Source organism: Leptosomus discolor, chromosome 1 (assembly GCF_034619465.1).
Source record: "Leptosomus discolor isolate bLepDis1 chromosome 1, bLepDis1.hap2, whole genome shotgun sequence".
Classification (NCBI taxonomy): Eukaryota; Metazoa; Chordata; class Aves; order Leptosomiformes; family Leptosomidae; genus Leptosomus; species Leptosomus discolor.
The window spans coordinates 193,992,101-194,014,264 of NC_141391.1; the positions used below are offsets into that span (position 1 = coordinate 193,992,101).

The 22,164-nt window shown below is 39.3% G+C and overlaps 1 protein-coding gene across 14 annotated transcripts in view; it reads right to left on the bottom strand.

Moving 5' to 3' along the window:
- The window catches only part of CADPS2 (calcium dependent secretion activator 2), a 318,458-nt gene that overhangs the window by 234,247 nt on the left and 62,047 nt on the right, over positions 1-22,164 (bottom strand). For all 14 annotated transcript variants that reach the window (XM_086473344.1, XM_086473328.1, XM_086473312.1 and 11 more), the window contains exon 2: positions 16,368-16,481. In XM_086473344.1, coding sequence (XP_086329470.1) covers positions 16,368-16,481 — 114 coding nt within the window. The remainder of the gene's footprint in view (positions 1-16,367; positions 16,482-22,164) is intronic.

Below are 22,164 nucleotides of genomic sequence, written 5' to 3' on the forward strand. Positions count from 1 at the left end.
ATAGGGGCCCTACAGAGCAGCACCGGGTGTCTCTCACACGGCAGAGGCCCCAGACCAGCTATGAAACTCACAGCCCGCCCAGCAGCATCCATTGGGGTCAGCACTCTGCCTGTCGGGGCCGTCCAGCATGCCACAGAGATCCAGGAGAGGGGTGACAGGAGCATTCCAAGAATAAAGCCAGAATAAGATTTATTGTTGCTCTGGTTGCAGTTAGAGCAGCTAAGCAGCACGCTGCAGAAGCACGGCCACTGTTTACAAATGAGTGGCAACACCAGCAAACCCAGCTGAAAGTTATTCCTGAGGGCTCCTGACAGACCACTCCATCTACCCTTCTGAAAGGTAATTTTTTTTTAACACAGCTGAACTTTCCCTATTACCCAAATGCTGTAACAAGTTTCCCTCTGTTGCACTCAGCTTATTTTCCTGCACTTAGCTTTCAGCTTTCCTAATGAGCTGTCGATTAGTTATGCAAATTTCAAGAAACAAACACTCAGCTCAGCTTATGGCGACCTCTTGATTCCTGCCATTTAAGTTCACTAGCCCTCTGTTCTAGAGTATCCATTTGACTATCAAACCCATCCCTCACAGAAGGGAATGTGGCACCAGCAGCATCTGTGTAAAACAAAGACTTTATGCTGGAACTATAAATAACTGCACGTAAAATTCCAATGGAGTTTTGATCCATTATTCCCCCTTCAACTGAACAGATGACCACTGGAAAAACTCCTTTTAAATCCCACTTTTTAAAATACTTTGTCTGGTTATTATTCAGGAACTCAAAAAATTTTAAACCAGCCTCCATGCAAAGGAGAAGGTGGGTTTCTGAGCCTTGCACAGGACGTGCTGAAATTTGGCACAGATCTATCAAAATGAGGGGAATTTCTTGTTTGAACAGCCCTGTCAATCCAGATGTGAGCACCAGAACCTTAGCATTTTTCCAAAATGTAGCCTGATATGCTGCTGTAGTCCAGAATACATAAATTTCTGTAAGCTGTAATGTGATGAGTCCCTCACTGGAGCTCTATTAATTAGCTAAATGTGTGCTGAATTTCAAATTTAAACAGCCTCCCTTGCAGTTGTTCTTCATGAATGCATTTTATTTCACTACTGGGCCATGCTCAGGACATATGCCCGACCCACGATCCAGCTGATAGGTAACAGCTGGATCACTTTGGGTGACACAGCTACGTGTGAATTATCTCAAGTGCTCTGAGAACATTTTTATAGAAATTATCTTTAAAAGCATTATTGTGACTTTTTCAGACCTCCATTTTAAAGCTTCTATATACTCCAGACCCACTTTATCTTCTCTCAGCATAATGTTTATTGAGTTACTGAACAAAGTAAGAAAAATAAACCAAACCCAAAACCCCACAATCATTTAGGTATTTTGCACTTATTCCATATCTCTGAATTGCAACGGGCTTCTCTCTCCACTTGATTTCAACCTGAATAACAACTATTTCGGGATCACTGATTTGCACATTTTAGAAGTATGTTCTAACGGTGAATAAATAAATGTTTTAAAGAACCAATGAAGGCTGAGATAAGTACTTCCATTAGTTCAAATATTCTCAATATAAATATTACTCTATTATTACATTGGTATTCAAACAGAAGAATGCCGGAACTGAAGTTCTGAGCATTTCCTCAAACAGAGCAATGGCATTTGAACATACCACAGGTGGACGAGGGACATAGACCTTTCTGCTACCAGCTCTATGCAGAAAACGAGGCAATAAAAAAGAAGCAATGCTGCTTTAGCATGAGTATCAAGAGTCATGTTTTTGGTGCTGAAGGTAACAACTTAAATTCCATCTCACAGGCTGTCATCAGGCTGGCTAAAACATTATTTTGACAGGAAAAGTAGGCTTTTTTTTTTTTCCAAACCATCAATTCCTTTGTCGTAGTCTGTTGTGCAGAAAGGGAAAGTTGTCTACTGAAAGCTGTTAACATGTCCACACTGCTGTTTAACCATAACCTTTTCTGACAGTTTAACAGCATCAACATTCATTAACATCTATTCTAACTTAGGCAAATCAAGACCATCTCTAAAAACTAAATTTGCAGAGTGTTTTATAAGTAATGTTTTTTATTGTTAACCTCAGTACATTTTAAAAGCTTTCATTAAAAAAGGGTTTTTACCCCTGCTCTAAACTAACAGTAATAAGAAGGATTTCTCATTACTGCTTACACTGAACACAACTCTCAGTCTACGCCAGCTCCTGTTTTGCAAACTCCCCTGCCAGCAGTATTCACTGTCATTACTACTTTTTCAAAGGATCAGGTCTGGGCTCACACACAAAGACAGGGCTTACGTACTTCTTCTAAAAGAAATGTCTCATTCCTTGACACCTGCAGTTATTCCACTCCCTGTAGCACATGTTATTTACCCACGCATTTTTTCAGACCTTCAGGACCACTTGCTCAACTGCTTAACTGTTGAATATGAACATGTTTTGGAAGCAGCATTTGTCTCCTGTCTCACTTGAGGAAAGACAGATGTAACTTCCCTTTCAGTAGAGGAGACCAGCTTTAAAGAAGGAATTATTGTGAAGCCTACAGCCATCGTGAGTCTTCATACTTTAAAAGTCAGGACAGATCAGATCAAGAGCCACAAAACAATGCTGAGCCTGAAGACACCCATGGTGATCAATCTGATTCTGAACTGATATACACAATTTATTCTTTTCAGAGTTAATGCAGAACCAAAATCTGCATTTCACAACCACAAAGAGTTAAAACATCTTCTCCTCAACTGCTTGTAAATTTATCTGCTTCTGATATTCAAAGGGGCCTTATCTTCTTTCCACAGGCTGTCTTAAAATAGTTATGAAAACTCTCACACACAAGTTTTTCCTCCTCTCTTGCTGCCATTTTTTGGTTACAGAAGCCTGCCCTTTGCATCATCAGCGTGTCTTGTAACGCTGGCAGACAATTCAGTCTCCTCTTCGCAGACCTACAGAATGCAGTTAAGACACAAGCTGCACACATGTTGGGTCACAATGATCCGGCTGACACGTCAGAAGGATAGCAGCCCACTTGCAGTTCTTAGACCCATCTTGGTGATATTGCCAAGGAAACAAAGGCTACATACTCACTCTTGAGTTCATCCTCAAAAAGCAGGAGAGTCATCCTTGCTTAATGCCAGAGCACTGGAACAGGCTGCCCAGAGAGGCTGTGAAGTCCCCTTCTCTGGAGGCATTCAAAACCCGCCTGGATGCGTTCCTGTGTGAGCTACTCTAGGTGGTCCTGCTCTGGCAGGGGGGTTGGAGTAGGTGATCTTTTGAGGTCCCTTCCAACCCCTAACATTCTGTGATTCTGTGATCCTTCCAGGAAAGAGCAGTACTTTTCAAGTAGACTCTGAGGTGGCATCTCAACTCTTGCTTCAGAAGTATCCACACAAAGGGTTTCAGCATCCATACATATCTGGGCCAATGGCCACTACCACGAGCTCTGTGTGTTTAAAGCTCACTCCTCTAACAGTGATAAACTCTCTACTTATGTAAGGGTGACAACTCGGACTTCTCCTATCCATCTTCTCTTCAGGGCTTGTGATTGGTGTGGTCTTGGCTCCATCCTTCCTTTCAGTCTTAGCTTTGAAGTTCAGTGTTGAACTACACTACATTCAAGTGTAGTATAATGGTGGTGTCAGGAGCTGTTCTGCAGTTGGAAGAGTCTTTTAGGTTCAGGTGAGAAGTGGTTCCCAACACTGATACTGCATTGAGATGACAGATGAGGGGAAAGGGATTTGCAGCAGATTTTGGTACTCACTCAGACGATACATGCAAATGTCCTTTCCTGTACCTTATCTGAGGAATCACATGCCAACAGAACACGTTGTTAGCAAATGACAAAGGTGTAGTTTTAGCCATGCAGCTCTGCACATTTGAAAATCCTTCAGACATAAAGATTTGTCAGCCATTATATGAAGGAAAAAAAAAAAAGCAAAAAAAAGCATCACAGTGCCAATGGAGCTGCAGAGCAATCTGAACATGACGAATATGAAGAAGGTATAGAAGTGCTGGGTGTAGCTAACGCTACATGTCACAGCCAGAGTACAAAAGGAGTATATTTCTGATAAGGTATGGAATACTTGTCTCAAGTTCACCTTTAATTTCAATGTTAAGTTCATGGAAATGTAAATACAAAAATAGGAAAGCAGTCCATCCTTTTCGAGCCTTCTCTGAAGTAAAGGTAAAATGCAGTTAAAAGTGATTCACATGCTCAAAGAAGAACCCAAACAGGGAAAGACATTCTTTACCTTTTCCTTCTTCATCAATTCATCGTCAGCAGAGATCGACTTTCTGAAGCAGTACTCACTGCTAGTTGGGTTAGAAAAGTGGTAAATCTCTTTCATGCTGAAAGATGAAAGCTTTAGCTTACTTCCCAGTGAGCCTTTATGGATGTGCTCAGTAGTCCAAGAGGAAAACAGAGCTAAAAGCATCATGGTGAACTGCAGAGCCATGGTGGAGCTGTGGGTTCCCAGCACACTTTGAGACATACGCTCACTCTTATTCCCCTCTGAGTCCCTTGCCAGAAGCAAGGCACAAAAGACCCATCAATTCAAAGCACACAAAGAAACAGAGGGAGCCAAATGGAAAGCATCACTCCTTTTTTTTTCCCTTGTTTAATTTTCTCAATTGTATTTGCTGCATGTCTGAAGCACAGTCAGAAGGCTGAGAGTTGGAATAAGGCAACAGGGATCATTTACAATTAATCACCAACTACTGCTGCAAGCCGCAGATCAGAACCTGTGTTTCAAAAGAAATGTCTTCTCCAGCTACACAAATTACATCAGTTACTGGGGCCCCAAGGACCAGCCTACTCTCTCTTTTCACAATTGAACATTTGTATAGATGTTACGACAGGATGCCACTGTTCAAAGAAAAAAGGTTGTATTTTAACATTACTTCTGTAAGTCCATAATTCCCTCCCAACATAGGCAGAGAAGGAATGGCCAGACAGCAACTAAAACCAGCTCCACTACAGTAAGGACAGGGATATTAATTGATTTTGGAGCTAAGACTACAGTGCTTCTAAAACTTGACCCATATCTCTCCTTCCTATCCCCCAAAAACTTTTGAGAAACCAGTGAAATGAGAAAAGGAAATGTTTTAACAGTTCATGCAAGTCTTACTTCACAGACATAGAAGACTGCCTGCACAGAATACAAACACAGTAATAACAAGCTCTTCCTGTTGTGGAAAGACAAAACTGAAGAACTGGTTAACTGTCTTATGCTCTTACCAGTGATGGAAAGGTGGCTAATTACAGGATGTCCCTGAGCCCTGATGACTGGAATCAGGGAGAACACTCACGGAAATCCTTGCATGGGCCTCCCCTGCCCCAGTATTTTCATCAGACATCTCCTTTGATCTGGTAATATCTGAGAAAGGATACTGAAATCCTTGCACTTTGATCTGACACACTATTGCTGCTTGAATGTCATTAAGTTTGGGAATCTTGTAATTGTCCTTTGCCTTTTTTTAAAATCAAGAGGGTTTTTTGGTCCGTGTGTTTTTTTTCATAGTTTTCTGCTAACTTTTATTAAGCTACCAAAAGCTCCAAAGCCAAGTAAAAAGGTAACTTCCTTTCTATTACAAAAGGTTAGACTTTAAAATTGCAAAATTATTTCTTAATTAATGGCAAAAATAAAGGATATTTTCTAATTTGCAGATTTATCTCAAATAAGAAACTGCTGTACCACTGCCCTGGAGGAAACTGCAAAAAGATCACATGAGAGAGTAAAGACAAAGAGGTTTGACATGGGCATTTCAATACTACTGATCATATTTCATGAGCCACAGCTCGTTAGGAGTGCATGAAAAACAATACAGAACTAGACAGTTAGCTTTGCTTTGTTTCATTTTGCTTCCATTTAATTTAACTACTTACAGAGGAAATGCTTATGAAAGCATTAAAAACGGAATTGCATTTAGAGACAACCAGTAAAACAGAGAAGTGATAGTACTTGTAATTTGTCCACAGATTTCTATCACAGCATTCTAGACTGTCTGGACATAAACAAACCTAGGAGAGGAACTAAGAAAGAACAAACAAACAAGCTATAATTCCATATATAAACTGAAAAGGTATACTCCTTTTACTGTTAACATTCAAAGGAAGATTATAGAAGACTTGCAAGTGAATACACTCAAAATAAGGAGATAAGTATGTATTTGTGGCTAATTTTATTCTGGTCAGGAAGAAAGGTCTGAGAAAATGTTGGATTTCATCGAAAATAAAGTCTGATCTCCAATTAAAGTACTTCTTACTTTTAGACTTGGAAGACTCTGCTGTGGTAGTATCTGCATACGATGAGCAGAATAATGTATTGTTCATGGTGCATATTTATCACAATGAAACTGCAGAGATACAAACACATACAAACAAAGGATGCCTGCTGCTCCCAAAGGAAAACCCTTCCTAGTTTTAGGAAAGGTACACCAAGAACAGAAAACTTAAATGTAACAAAAACATCATAGTCTCACCCCCAGGAGATTATTTATTTTCTCATGCTGGGCTGTGAACCAGAATGCTGACATTCCAACTGAGGGAAAATGCTGAAAGGCATGCAATGCTCTCAAGTCTCAAGCATCCCACTGCAGCTTTCTAGCTGGGAAGTGCTGGCCTAGTAGCATGCCACAGGTGAGCACCTTAATGGTTATTTTGCCATCACTGCTGAAAAGATCAAGAAACAGAAAGATATCCAGAGAAATCATATGCATATCTAGGACCATATGAATCTATAAGTACAGATGCAGAAATGCATCTTTTAACTATTTCATTTCAGAAGGAAAAAAAACAAAACAAAACAACTAGACAGCAGCACTGTCTGTAACCATCTTTCCAGTCACTGGCAACTGTGCAAGCAGGGACACTGTGTGGGACTCAGCTCTGATCGCTGGAGTACACCTCCATGACAACGTGCTGGCAAGCAGATAGAAGCTAGTTCTGCACTAGCTAACTGAAGTACTGCAGACAGGGTAGCTCTGTGTACAGCTGCCCTAGACACCTGCTCAAAACATCTGCAGATGTAGCTCTAAGGCCCACAGTATTTCCTACCCTGGTACAGTCGCTTGTGAATCCTCCTTCCCTTACAGCAGCCCTAAAATTCACGCTCCTGCTGACCGTTCACTTCTGTAAAGACCATCACCTAGCTGGGTCAGAGGAATTACATAAAAGTAAAACATAAAGAGTACAAAGTATCAGAACCACACCAGGATTTGGGGCTGTGTCTGGAACCCTGATTTAGAAATAAGAAAAGTGAAAGGTCCAAAGAGGGACCATAACAAATGCCTTCTATCAAATTATTTACTATAGATTAAGAATATGCAATTTGATCAGCATTTTTGTTTTGATAGGAGGCACAAGACAGACCCATTCATACAAAGGGTAATAAAAGAAGAGATTTTACAATTTACATTTAAAAAACAGCAAGGTAAGCAATGAGCTAAGTTAATAAGAAAAACTGAAGTAGGAAATTAGGGAAAATGGTTTGATGGCAAGGCCAAGTGGAAAGAAGAACAGTTTCCTTAATGAGGTAGTTACTGTTCACTAGCAGTTCTCAAAGCAGGCATTTACTAACTGGAACAGGCTGGGTAATCTATTTCTCTTACTATGCTCTGTTTAAGATAATGTTTTTTCTTGCTGAGAATCTTGGGTGTAGAGCAACTTTATGCCTGGGTTTCACTTTGAGGAAACCTCTTTCTTGCTCTGTGAGGAGTAAAATCCTTTTAAGGCAACATGAAACAGAAAAAGCCATCTCTATTGCACCATAAAGCTTACTTCAGAAAATAAAAGCTGCAGAAGAATCTCACTTTCTAATTTGACTTTTCAGCAATACCCTATGGTGGGAAGTGCAGTTCAATCAAAACCCGAAAACAATCACTAAGAAAATATTTCACATCGTTGTCTGTGTTCTGCTTTCACAACTTTCAACATAAGAATTTGCTGTTGTCTTTTAAAATTAGTAATGGAACAGAAGTGAAATGGAGTTGAGTGAGATCAGTGAGAATTTAAAACCTCGTTTCTCATTTACCAATTTCTGATTTCAGCCATGCATTTGCTGACCTTTTTTATCCCTTACTGACATGTTCTCTCTAGCTTGGTTTACTCAGAGATTATGAATTCACCATTAAGAACAAATGCCACTTTTACAAGACATTACTTTAAAGTTTAAAAGATTTTGACAAGTCACACATCTCTAAGGATTTGACAGGTAAAGCTTTCTATCACAAAGTAAAACGGTAACAGAGAGTTTCAATCAGAATATGCAAACAAAGGTTATTTATCCCACCATCTAGAAATCTAAGAGTAAATTAAATAATACCCAGAGTAAATACCCATCCTAGAAACTCAATCTAGTAACACATGAAACCAGGAGGTTTTCTCCTTTACTATTTGTTTTTTTGGTGGGTTGAGTTTGGTGGGTTTATTTTTTGTTTTGTTTTGAAGATCACGAAATCCTTTAACTATTAGTTGCTTGCAATTCAGTGGAATGATTAATTAGAAAAATATGGCAACTTTTTACAGTGAATCTCTAATCAAAACTTGAAGTGTAAAGAAATTATGTTAGAAAATTCCAGCACCTACAGAGTCAGAAGAGGGAGACCCTGTCTGGACCAACTTTGGCTCAAACGGAGTCCATAGGCATCTTGTGGAAATTTTCATTTGTCTTGTATCCAGATACTTCAGTTGTACTATTAACATGAAACTATGTGCCTCTCTCTGGTCATTAAAAAAGACAGCAAGTCAGAGACTGGGCTGAATATGTTTGACTGCTGAAAGAAGAGAAAAAGGTGTCCTGTTGCTCCCCATCAGCTTGGAGGGTCCCTGAGATACTGCTGGCTGGAACACACAGGCATCACAATACAAAGGCACAAAGGAAAAGTCATTTGCCTTAACATAACTCTCTTAATTAAATATTTTGCAGTATTATTTCCACTTCCACTTCCAAAGCGCCTTAAGGTCAGCTCTGTGTTGATGGCTGGAAAAGGCAGTGGGAAGGGTAACTTAAAAAGATCAAGAGTTGTCATCTTTCAACATCTAGTGAAAGAAAAATCCTTCCAAATAACGATTTCCAAATTAAAAAAAAAAAAAAAAGATAATAAAATCTTAGTATCTCCTGCAGAAGATTTTTGCAGCACTGATGTTAAACTGTCACATTTCTTACTAGTATCAGGCTAGCTGGAAAAAAACCCACTGTTTTCAGTTACCCTGAAGACAGCATTAATAAAAATGCATATAGTTCATGTCTCACTGCAACATACTGTTAACTGTGCAAAACCAATGTCCAGATAAGTTTTCTCTTCCTTTGAGACCAAGTAAAACAGCACTGTGATCAGGAGAAAAATAATTAAGCGATGCAGACCAAATTCACTGTTGTGTCTCAATTTGAGCCATTCCTTGTTTTCTAATTGGTTTGTTGAGATTAACAGACATTCAGAATTTACCTAATAAACAAGTAAATGATGTCACGTAATGCTTACTGCGGTAGAGACATACCTCACTACCCAACACTAATTACTTCTGCAGTGTAGTGTCAGATCTACAAGGCATTCTTATTTGCCTGGAACAACAGCGGTCACAAAATGAGCAAAAAGGATACCATTACTGGGAATTTTTTTTCATCTAAATTCAATAAGCCATTTCTTCCCCTGTTCCTATCGGCACACACCACTTGCAAAGCTAAGGATTGGTATAATTAATGCACTTAACTCCATCTGTCAAATACCTACCTCATTCATTTAGAAGTCTGAGATACAGGTCTGTTATAATTACGTCTGTAATGCTAACATGGAAACTGTATGACATCCTCAGTCAAATTAACAGTGATCATCCACAAATACCAGTCCAAAGAGACTTGACAGACAGTTTCAACAGCTACCAATTATGTTCTGTTCAGATGTACAGCAAAATGCTTTGATTCTCTGAAATCAGGTGGAAGTGAAAACAGGATTTCCAGTCTTCGAAAAATGCAAATACAGTTACCTGTAGCTATTTGTAAAGCAAGAGACTAGAGGATCCTAGCACTGATATACTGTCCATGCAAGAGCAATACAACACCATTCTCTCAAGAGAAAGCTGTGCATTGCAAAGCCTGCAATTCTACTCTATCAGGACTCTCCTTAGCACAGAAAAGGTCTAAATCATGTAAAGCATGTTTTAATTTGTTGTATCTTATCTCCCCCTCACTTCTTTGAGGAAAATAATTAGACTGCTAACACTGAGACAATCTCCATTACACACCAAATTGTGGTTGCTGATCCAAAACGTTGAAGGCATTAGAGCTTCTTCAGTGAAATGGATGTCCTAGATAAACCTGTGTTACACCTCTTTCTTAGAGGTGGCCTAAAAACATTTTTATGAAGCTTTTCAAAGAACTGGCCTAAACCAGACCTTTAAAATAACGGCCCTCATGCCAACACTACACTCGTGTGTTGTACTACAATGTTCTAAAGCTACTGGAAGGAAACTAAATGTGTAAGTGCTGGCAAGCGTAACTACAAATGTGTTTGTTGTTGAAAAGCAAAACACAAGATTATGCTAAAGTAAATGTAAGAAGACATCCTGTTGAAACAGCTTCTCTAAATGAGATTGTATCAACAATAAATCCCAAGTTGGAATAGTTTTCAGGTTTTTGAAGAGGTTCTGAACAGAGCTAAAAGCCCATATCCTTAAATAGATACGTATGTCAATTTTGACTTTTGAGAAAAATGAAAGCAGAAACCACTGAATTTATGCCCTGAAATCCAGTTAGCTTCTACAATTATTATAATGTATTTAAATAAATGTTTAATCTACTAATTCCATTACCTTACCTCGATAATAACAAACAATGTTCCAACATTTAATTACTATTTATTTTGTGTGTACTATGTTTTGATTCTAATGAATGCTTTTTAGTTCCTTTAGGTGTCATCTTCATCCCCGAAATATTAATCAGGATCAACTATGTCTTTTGTTGCCTTGAGTAAAAACTGTGTACCTAAAATAGCTGGCATTAAAATCAAGCCATAAAAGCAACTAATATACCACTTAGTGCAGAAAGCAATTTCAGCGAGATGCTTTTGCCCCTTACTTCCATGCAAAAAACCTTCAGACCGAGTTGTCCATAATTACAGGCAGTAACAGCATCATTGCTTTACTCCTTCCTTTACAGAAATACTTCAGCTTTTTTCAACATCTGAATGTCTTCATAGAAGAAAGGTCCAATAAACACAATTCATCCTTTTCTAAGGATAAGTGGAAGAAATAATCAATGTTTTTGTCACACTAGTGTGTGCTTCCACTATGGGCCAAACAACTGCTCTGTGTTAAGGGAAGGAAAACATTTTCAGGATGCCTGTAAATGCCCACACAGATTTGATCAAAACAAAGAAACAGTGATACTATCACAGGTACATCTACACTGGCAGATGATCATGCAATTATTTTATATATCATTTTCTTCCATTCTCAGTCTCTGTAGAACTTTCAAACTCCTTAACAGCTCAATATGAACCATCCTGAATACACTAAAGACTCGGGTCAGTTGCCCTTGCCTCACACCATGACCACCTCAAACAGCTGCCAAACCCCACATGAGCAATCCTTTCTGCATGCCACCCAGAGCACAGGGAAGGACCGACTCCCCAGCCTCACGAGGAGAGGGAAGGCAGGCTACAAGAGCAAAGACTGACCAAAGCAGCCCAGTCAGGTTTAGGAGAGGCGTGCCTACAGACACCTGTGCGTGTCTAACCAGCAATGTGCAGCCAGGATTCACACCCTGCTCCTCCCTCACCAACATGTTACCCACAAGGGCTTGAGCTGGCAGTTCAGGATTTGGTACCAAAGGAGGAAGGTATTTGTAGGACACTTGCTCTACTTAATGGCAGAAGCTGAAAGGTGACACCTATCCCCGCTGCGGAAAGGGAAGGAAAAGGCTTTCTCTTACTATTTAGAAAGTTGTAAAGGGTCAATTTGGATTGGATGTAAGGAAGACATTTTCATGATAAGGGTGGTGAGTCACCGAAACAGGTTGCCCAGAGGAGCTGTGGATGCCCCGTTGTTGGAATTGTTCAAAGTCAGGTTGGACAGGGTTTGGGCAACCTGATCTAGCAAAAGATGTCTCTGCTTGTGGCAGGCATGTTGGACTAGAGGATCTTTAAGTTCCCTTCCCACCAAAACCATTCCATGATTTTATGACATGGGACCTTTGCTCCTTCTTATTGGTGATTTTGGTTGTTTTCTACTTTTAGTTCACTTATTTTTTTTTAAACCCTCCCCCCAGCCAGGCAGTGCCAATCCATTAGCTAGGTTTGCACATGAATCTCCTGCCTCATCCATTTTCACTATTGGTCATACCTCAGCTCTTTCCTATTGCCTGACTGTGGCAGACAACAATTTAATTTGCCAAGGCCTACAACAACTGAATTTAAATAGAAATTAAGTTAAATATGATCTCTGTATCACAGGCAAACTGGTACAGTCGAACTAAGTTTGATTTTAAATTCTGAAAACCGCTTGTAGGGCTAACCGCTACAGATCCTGCATTAAACATTCAGATTGAAGCAGCATGCAGTAATTATGGCTTCAAACCACATATTTGAAATGCAGCAGCAAGAAAAACAGGAAAAACACCAGCACATAAAATTTCTTGCAGCTTCACAATGCTTTAAGCAAAGAAATTGAAAACCTGAGAACTTGCAATCATTAACGTATTGAAAAAGTTTTCACAGTATTTCAAACATTCATTACAGTTCTTTGCACCCATTGTACTCGTATCTAAAACTGCAAAATTCAAGACTAAAGAATTGGTACTGTGAGTTTAGCCCAAGGTATACACACACCTATTAAAGGTATGTATATTAAAGGTGGCAAATGAATCTCTTAGGGCTCTGCAGAAGAGCATTTTCCAGTCTCCATGAAAAAGCATACAAGAATTGATGAACGAAAGATTATCTACTATTTTACTGATAACTTTTTTAAAAACTGGGTTGAAATATGCATAGAAAGACTTTATTTCATCAGTCACTTTCTCAATTTTACAGTTAGCAGTGTGTCCAATATAATTACTCACAATAAATTGCCATACGATTGAATTTTGCTCTTTATCCAAAAAGCATCAAAAACATCTGATGTTCTACCGATTAGAATCTGGCTCAATGACTGTAATGGAATTTTCCATTAAAAAAAATCCTGTGTTAATTCTGAGAGAATGATTACAGAAAGACAACTGTGAACATTTCCATACATTCTCTAAAACTCGGATGGAAGAGGAAATAATTCCTCAAGACTACCTTAATTATATCTACAAAAACAAATCACGCTAAATTTCAGTGAGACTTTCAGGATGTGTGGTGGGATGCTAGGGGCAGATTACACAGAACATGAAAATAATAATTTCTGAAGAGTTTATGTAACTTTTCCTATGAATTGTTTTCTTATTAGATTTTTAAGATAAATTAAAGACAACGTCAGAATGTTAATAGAAACTCTTAAAAACCACAGCAGCATTAGAAGAGGCATAATGCTGGATGATAAGGCAACAAAATTAACCAGTGTAAACCTTCCCAACTAGTCCTGACACAGGAGCACGACTCTCTTACAACACAGTGAAACTGATGCTGAAATTCATATTTGTTTATGTAGTAAATAAATCACTCTTTCAGCAAATATTTCTAGAAAAGGAAGTCAAAACTGATAGTAAATTCCTAAATCTTTGGAACTTACTCTTAGATTCTTAAGAGGACAAACTCTGAACAAACCCAGTAATTATATCCAGATTTAGTGACTCAAAACACCTGCAACTAGTGATACAGAATTTATGTCATATGCCCAAAACAAACCTTCTCTTTCACATTTGAGGTATCGGAGTTGGGTGTGGAAAATCAACTACAGTAATGAGAATACTCTGTCTTTGCAAGCAATATTGTAATCAGTCTCAAAGCGTGACTACTGCATAGGATTAAAGGCAAATTAATAACTTGCAGAGTAAAATAATTACTGTGCAGACCACGTATTTGTTTCCTTCCATGTCAGATAAAATTGAACTGTAGCTCAGCAACTAAAGTATAAGGAAATTAACACTGAAGCTTATGAGATGCTGTATGACAGACACAAGCAAGATGCTCATAATTCAAGCTACTAACAAACATCATGAAACAGGAGATGTGATGGACCACATGTGGAAGACAGAGATGAGAAAGCATCAGAGCACAGCACCAACAAAACACAGAAAGAAGTAAGGATTAATATTTTCAACAAAGGGATAACAAAGCAAATGAAAAAGGCACAAGAGACACATAAAAGCAATGATATGAGAATAGGTGGTAAGATACATAAAATTTTATTAAAATGCATTGAAGAGGAGCAGTAGCTTGAACTAAGTCTCCAGCTGGATTCCACCACTGCAATGTTCATTAAATCTAATATTGCATACCAGTGACTATTTACTAGAACTCTGAAAAGAAACTAAGAATGACTAGCAAATGCTGACTCAAACTGCACAACTGGAAATAGTTGTGCAAGTCTGGAAGGAAATCTCTGGAAAGAATGGAAAATGGAAGTGGGGGGATGAGACGAACAACAACAAAAAAAGACTGAAGAATCAAATTACAGCTGGTAGTGTGTTAACACGGGATGAAGATCCCACTAGCCCATGGTGTCATTATAGCCTTGACAGTGATGACAAGATCTTTGGAATCCTCTGTTTGAAACTGAACAGCTAGAACATCTGTATACTTAATTCACAGTGGTGAATGGCTGAAAATAGCTGGAGAATTCGAGTTTTCCATTTTATAGGGCTGTCTTAGATTATTATGCGTAGCCTTTCATTGCAACAGCAGATACACTGAAAAACAGTTCTTGATGTGTCCAAAGAAATTTCATTAATAAGAGACAAAAGTAAGTCTTAACAAGACAGTTACTGTTTAGGCATTTATTTTAAAATAATTTTTATTCACTATCACATCCTTTCCAAGGGGCGGGCTGCTTCCTTTAACACAAAAAGCCTCTTACGCAGCTTAGTGAAAGAAAGAACCATAAACATTAAGTCCTTTTCAATCCTACCCTACATTCAACATCTTGAGACATCCCACTCCTCTGAAACCTACTGCTGGGCAGCTAACTAGTTCAACCTTGCCCTGCACTGTCTTCCAAACTGTCCTTCTTCCCAGCCTTAACTTCATCATCAGTTATATAGAAAAAAAGGATTACTTTCTAACAACTTCTGTACTGTTCTCGCACTCCTGTGTAGTACCTCATGAATTTTCATAGTCTCTTGTTTCACCTGCAGACCCATCCCCAGACTCTCACAAGCCTTTTTATGAGATTTCCTTCATTCCAACTGCCACAGCACTGATCAGACTGTGATTTGGAGAAACTTGCACAGAGTTCTCACATTTCTATACAACAGGGAAACCGTTTGTGCACCCTGTCTCTTCTGGGGGTTTTTGTGCAACGTGATTTCATGTAGATAAAAACAAGCTAGGACATAAGTCACATCTTGTTCTCCATGAAGAAAAGTGTCATTCATTACCAAAGAACAGCTGACAGAGAAAAGGGACAAACGATATATAAAAAATAAAGCTAAAAAACATGAAAAAAATATGTGGTAGAGTGAAATATGGAGGAAGACCCTTCAAAAGAGTTTAACATACAACCCTTGTGATTCATTAAAGAAGTCTGAAGTTAGATGAGACAAAATGAATTTGCAGTACCATTTGCTAAGAGCAAGAAATAAATTCTCTAGCCATATGTTGCTGAACGTTTAAAAAGGAGAATGAACTGTCCTCTTAGTTTGGAATGGGACCTGTCCCTTAGGCAATTAAAACCACATCTACGAGATCTGCACTGGTGGCTGTAGGCACTGAACATGCTTGGGACGTCACAGCAGAACTTGAGAGCTGGCCTAGCTGCATGGAAAACTTCTGTTCTTTGGGAAGGGAACAGGTGGTTCCTTTCCAAAAAGGTCTGCATGGTAACTAAAAATCAGAAGACTTATTTCTCAAGACGGTTACTTACAACTGAAGCACTGATTAAAAGAGGTAACTTAAACATATGGAGATAAAGATAGCGGTGCCTAGTTGTATCAAATGCTGCCAGAAAGACTTTTAGCACCAGAGGTTTTTAGTTTTGTCTTTTTTTTTTGTCTTTTCTCTTCTTCAAAACAGGTGGATATTTTCCAGCTCAGTTTATCTCCTGTGCCCAGGCAGTGGATTTTAACTTTTAAAACAACAAAGCTGGAGCATGAAGAAGCTGTTTCTAGAAGGTTTGGAAGTTCACAGCCTTTGAAACTTAAAATTCTTTTCCTTTTATCTGCATTAGAAGAGATCCTATACATTTTTTAAACAATACAGAAAACAAAGCACATAACCTACCTCATAATAACTTCGCACAGCATTGCAAAATGCTTCATCCGCTACGATTTGTGTCTCCCCATTCAAAAAGGCCTGGAAACGTTCCTTCAGTATCTGTAACTGCTGCTTATTGAGCTATGCAAGAAAAAAAAGGAGAGAGAAGAGAACAATAATAAATGTGGTTAGTCTCGAAACAAAAATATGCAGCACTATACTGTTTGGAAGCTGTGAACAGGGAAGAAAAGGCAGAGGCCTCCTGGGCAGCTGGTGCCCTAGTGAGTGGCAGCTCTTCAGAGTTCCACCTGGGTAAGACAGGTTGCTGCAGCAAGTCACACATGCACTTAGCAAGCAACTAAACCTCTACCCTTTCCCTGGTGTCCTCAGGATGCTACAGATAAGGCTGCATGGATACTTCTTCTGAGCAATGTTTATACGCACATTCTGAATAAAATGGCCGACCTTCCCCATGGCAGCAGCACCAGCTAATAAAACGTAGCTCTTAGCTCCAGTCTCCAAATATTTCAATTTTTTTCAGCTTTCAAACACATGAAAAACACTGAGATGCCTTCATTTTTTTTTTGAATAATCTAGGCGCTACCACTGGCATGTTTTAACAAGCACACTTACTGTGAAGAAAATGGATGAAGCGTGCTCCCTATGAAGAAAATGGACTTCTAGCCACTGATGTTATACTCCTATGAACAACATGAAACAACTAATCTCAGGGAACAGCACTCACAAGGCTCCAAGACTGATACAAAATTACATTTGGTAGACTTCATATCAAAGTTGAGTCCATTTTGAAAACAGACTCCTAGTAGAGAACATTACATGATTAAACCTTGCAACCAACCCCTTCTTATCAAAGTTATGGGAAAAAGCAAAATCCGAAAGCTCTCCAGGGATCCAGACACAGGCCTTTTGCCAAGGTTCCTATCAACCCTTGAAATATTTAATAAGATATTTCTCGTTATCAAATTCATGAGAAATCAGAATGTTACATCAAAGGAGATGGCGACTAACATACTAATATAACAAAACAATAGTTAAAAATCATTGTTTTGCTTTCCCAGAACTTAAAAACTTACGTAAAGCCTTTATTCCAGTGAGTATTCTTGAACTTTAAATTTAACATTAAAAAAAATAAAATCAAACACAACTGATTGAAAAGGTTTTTTTTATCCTTCCTGTATTTTGCTTAGCTAAAAACAAATAAATAAATGTATAGCAAGAAACTGAAAATATTTTTCCCAAGGGCAGAAAGTTATATATAACCTGCAACAAATAACATTACTATGATCACATCATCATTTCTTACAAGAGAACTTTTCAGCATCCACAGTAAGTATGGTGACCTTAGATGTTCAAGTCTCCAGTGTCAATATTTTGAAGCCATTTAAGCTACAACACTATTACAAGATTAGCAAAATTACTGCTATCCTGATAATGTGCCTACCTTGGGCAATCTCTATTTCCTTCATATCAGGGGAAGATTTTCATCCTACATAAAGTTTGCTAAGTTTGTCATGTCATGTGCTTCTATGAAATATGTAGCAATTTACTGCAAAACTCTCTCCAAATTGAGTTCAAACCTGAAAACTGTTCTATTTTCACAGGAGACAATAGAATAGATGCCATCTGAATACTTGATATGAACAATCCTGTGAAAAATGGTGAAATGTAGGCAGTAGCAATGCAGAGCCAAAGAACTATACCTTTGAAAAAAATCCAAGCTTGTTAAAAACACATGATAATGTATTTATGTATTGACATACTAACTGAAAGCCAATTGCATCCTGGGCTGCATCAAAAGAAGCATGGCCAGTAGGTCAAGGGAGGTGATTCTCCCCCTCTACTCCACTCTGGTGAGACCCCACCTGCAGTGCGGCGTCCAGCTCTGGGGCCACCAGCACAAGAAATACATGAACCTGTTGCAGCAGGTCCAGAGGAGGGCCACGATCGGGGGCTGGAGCACCTACCCTATGAGGACAGAAGGAAAGAGTGTCGGGGTTGTTCAGCCTGGAGGAGGTTCTGGGGAGACCTTACAGCAGCCTTCCAGTACTTAAAGGGGGCCTACAGGAAAGGTGGGGAGGGACTCTTTATCAGAGAGTGTAGTGATAGAATGAGGGGTAATGGTTTCAAACTGAAAGAGGGTAGATTTAGATTAGATGTAGGGAAGAAATTCTTCACTGTGAGGGTGGTGAGACACTGGAACAAGTTGCCCAAAGAATGTAGCTGCCCCCTCCCTGGCAGTGTTCAACGCCAGGCTCGATGGAGCCTTCAGCAACCTGGTCTAGTGGGAGGTGTCCCTGCCATGGCAGGGGGGTTGGAAATACGTGACCTTTAAAGGTCCCCTCCACCACAAACCATTCCATGATTCTGTTATTCTATAATTCTGTTCTTCATCTTAACAAAATGATTAGCAATACAAAAGTAGCCCCAAGAAACCCCTACAGAAGAAAAGGCCTCCTGTTGAGGCAAACAAATTTCAACAGAGGTTGCTGTGACTTAGAAAAAATTCCTACATGAGCTCTTGAGAACAGCAGCCACACTGCCAGCATGTCCCACTGCTAGTTAAAAATCAATGGGAGAGAAGTATTTGTATTATGTCTGCATATATACCAAAAATGGCATCTATCCACCTGTCTGCCAGACATCCATTCCTCACACAGAATCTGCACCACAAAGGTTAGCTGTTTCTAACACAAATCAAACTTTATTCCCAGGTATGCAGAATAGGTCTTCCCCTTTTATTCGATTCCCCTTATTCTTCTCTCATTTTCTAAAGATATTGGACAAGCTGAGATATTGGAAAATGCAAATCATTAAGGATGGTTTGAACTTTTTTTCAGCACACACTTGTTCGCACAGGGGACTTAAAAAGAGCCAAGCACTCCTGCAGACAGTGCACTACTGCTGAGCAAGCAGCTCCTTCATCCCATGGAATAGTCACAGCTCTGCCACAAGAACATGTGGGCTTTCTGCCAAGGCAATTATGGAAATATGTTTTCATGCTTGCAGACTTCATTCTTTAGGTGATTTGCTTGTCTATTACCCACATATCAAACAAAAACATTATGAATAAGGCAATGAAATATAAATTTAATTCTGACTTCCTCATTTCTAACCATCATAGTTCAGCAAACTGAAATGCTTTTAAAATATTTATATATGGCTTTCATATTCACTACTTCAGGTAGTATGTAATTCTAAGGGTTGAGTGGCATTTTAGGATTACTGCACATTTCATAAATTACTTATGTTTCAGTGCGAAATCTGGATGTGTAGGTGTGGTGGTGCAGAACCCCCTCCCCCTTTCAGGCAGCATTGCAATGTTGGCATCAGCCACTACGTCCTTGTTTGATTATAAAATGCAGTGGGCTGGGGCAGCTTGGTACTTTCTGACCTTGCCTGAGGAAGCAGGGAGTTGAAACATTCTGGTACCTTCCTGTCCTGTGTGTGAGTACAGTGAGCTGGGGCAGTTGGGCGCTCCCAAACTGCTCCTGGAACTCCTGTTGCTTAGGAAATGTACCCCAAATTCCTCCTGCCGAGATCATAGCCCACTCTGAAGGGTGCCAACAACCATTGCCTGACAAGCATAATGGCTGCAATGAAATAATACCGACCAAAGTCAACCATTTTGTGACCCTATAAAGACTGCTCCTAAGTGAGGCCCCTTGGAGCTCTCCGGGATTGCAGCAGGCTGTGTTTCTGCATCTTTCCCTGAGCTTGGATGCCTCTGAAGCCAGACTCTGACCATCTGCTAGCAGAGCCAATGAAGGGAGCACCGTCTGTCTGCAAAGACCAACAAAGGGGAAAACTGTCTGCCGGCAGAGGTGGATGAAGGGAAGGATTTTTGCATCCCTCTGCAAAGACTGATGAAAAGAGCGACCATCCAATTGGAAGAGCTGATGAAGGGAGATGTGAGTAATTCACTATAATTGGATTTTGTATAATCCTAAAGATCACTGAGTACTTAAAATTTACTCTGATCCGCAGAAAGGAAACATCTTAATCATAGGTTAACCTCTATAGCTGTATATATATCTCTATATCTCTGTGTGTGTGTACATGCAATTTGTTTAGAAACGTAGTTGAATCCTTATCTAAACCACTGCATTGAGTATAATCAATTGTTGATTATTAATTGTTGATTACTATTGTAACTGTGTCAATGTGTGTCAATGAATTTCACGCTGCTGCTACCCTTAACATATATATATATATATATAGGACTCATGATGTTATGTCAAAAGCACTACACTAAAATCCCTATATCCAAACCCTCTTGGTTGTAAACCACTGACCAGGTCTGGGACTAAGGGTGGATCTAACCATACACTCTAAAGGAGTTTAGAGAGCAGGGGGGTCCATTCTGATCCTTGCGACTCAACAGGAGGGTCTCCTTTATCCTCTGTACCCTTAGACATAAACCATTGTCCAGGAGTAAGGGTGGATCTAGCCACACCTAGGCTTCTCTCTGAGGAGTTTAGAAAGCACGGGTGTCCACTCTGAACCTCGTGACTCAACAGGAGGACTTCCTTCACTCCTTTCATTCCCAATCTCTGTGTAAAATTATTCCAGCCCAACTCCAAGTCCATTTTCCTCTGTATATTTCTCTTACAAATCATTCTATCAGAACTTCAAATCAGTTTATCTTTGTATACTTTTCCACACTTAGTCATATGAGTGAACCTTGCCAGCAAACTTACTGTCGGGCTTTTTATGAATGTATGTTAAATCACAGTTTGTATCAAAATCACTTTTGCTAATATTAGTAAAAATTAAAACTTGATAAATGTCTGTAAACTTTGCTGAATTCCATCAAGTTCATTAAACTTTGTTAAATTATCATTATACCTCAATAAAACATATTGCTGCTTTCCTATTCTGAGTGAAGCGCATTCCACGCATTCCATGGCAAGCGGAATCCTAAATCAGGATTCTCTGACAAGTGATTTAAGTGAACCAACTAAGCAACTCTAGTCTCCTGTGAAACTAAATAATAATAATAATAATAATTTCAGTGGAAAATATGAAAAGCTACACTTTGCACTCCGGATGATCTGAAGTGTATTTTACAGGTCCCAAGTGCTGTCACATATAGAGACGCAGTTGTGTTAACTGTCGAGATACAGAGTAATTTATAGTAGTCTGCTGTAGCGTACAGTTCCTCTGCTGCTGATTTTTTATTTTTCAGAATATTGAGTGTACAGTGAGTTCTCACTCTTTTTTTTATGTTGTTGATTTTCAATGGATTCATTAACACTCTCCAATTTGCAGCCAAGTGCCTTTAAAAATGAAACACAACAAAACAAAACAGTAAAAGTAGTAGCTTAGAAATGTGGAGGAAAACAGTAAGTCTAATTGCACTAGCAGGCCATAATAGCAAAGGAAGAGAAACAGGCATCTGTACAGGAGATTAACTCTTGGTTACTGCCAAACAGCTCAAGCTACACAAGTCTGGGCTACCTTTGAAGTTTTCCATCTTGGTTAACAAGGAACAAGAGATGAGGACATCATGCATAACCAGAATCTCAAGTGAAATACTTAAACTTATGGGGAATAAGCCTGGCCAGATTCTCTGTGGTAGGAGTTCACATAAAGGAGCTCAAAATCCTTCTGCAGTAGGATTACCTTTCCACTGCATGTGCCCTTTCCTCCTTTCCTCTGTGCAAGACCCGGACACATCAAGACCTTTGCTACTGAACTCTGAATATCACCTGAAGTGTACAGCAAAGCCTCACTGATTCTGCTGCTTTCCATCAACCTGCTTCAGTTTTGTATTGCTTATTTGGATTTTGCATTCTCAGTGGTA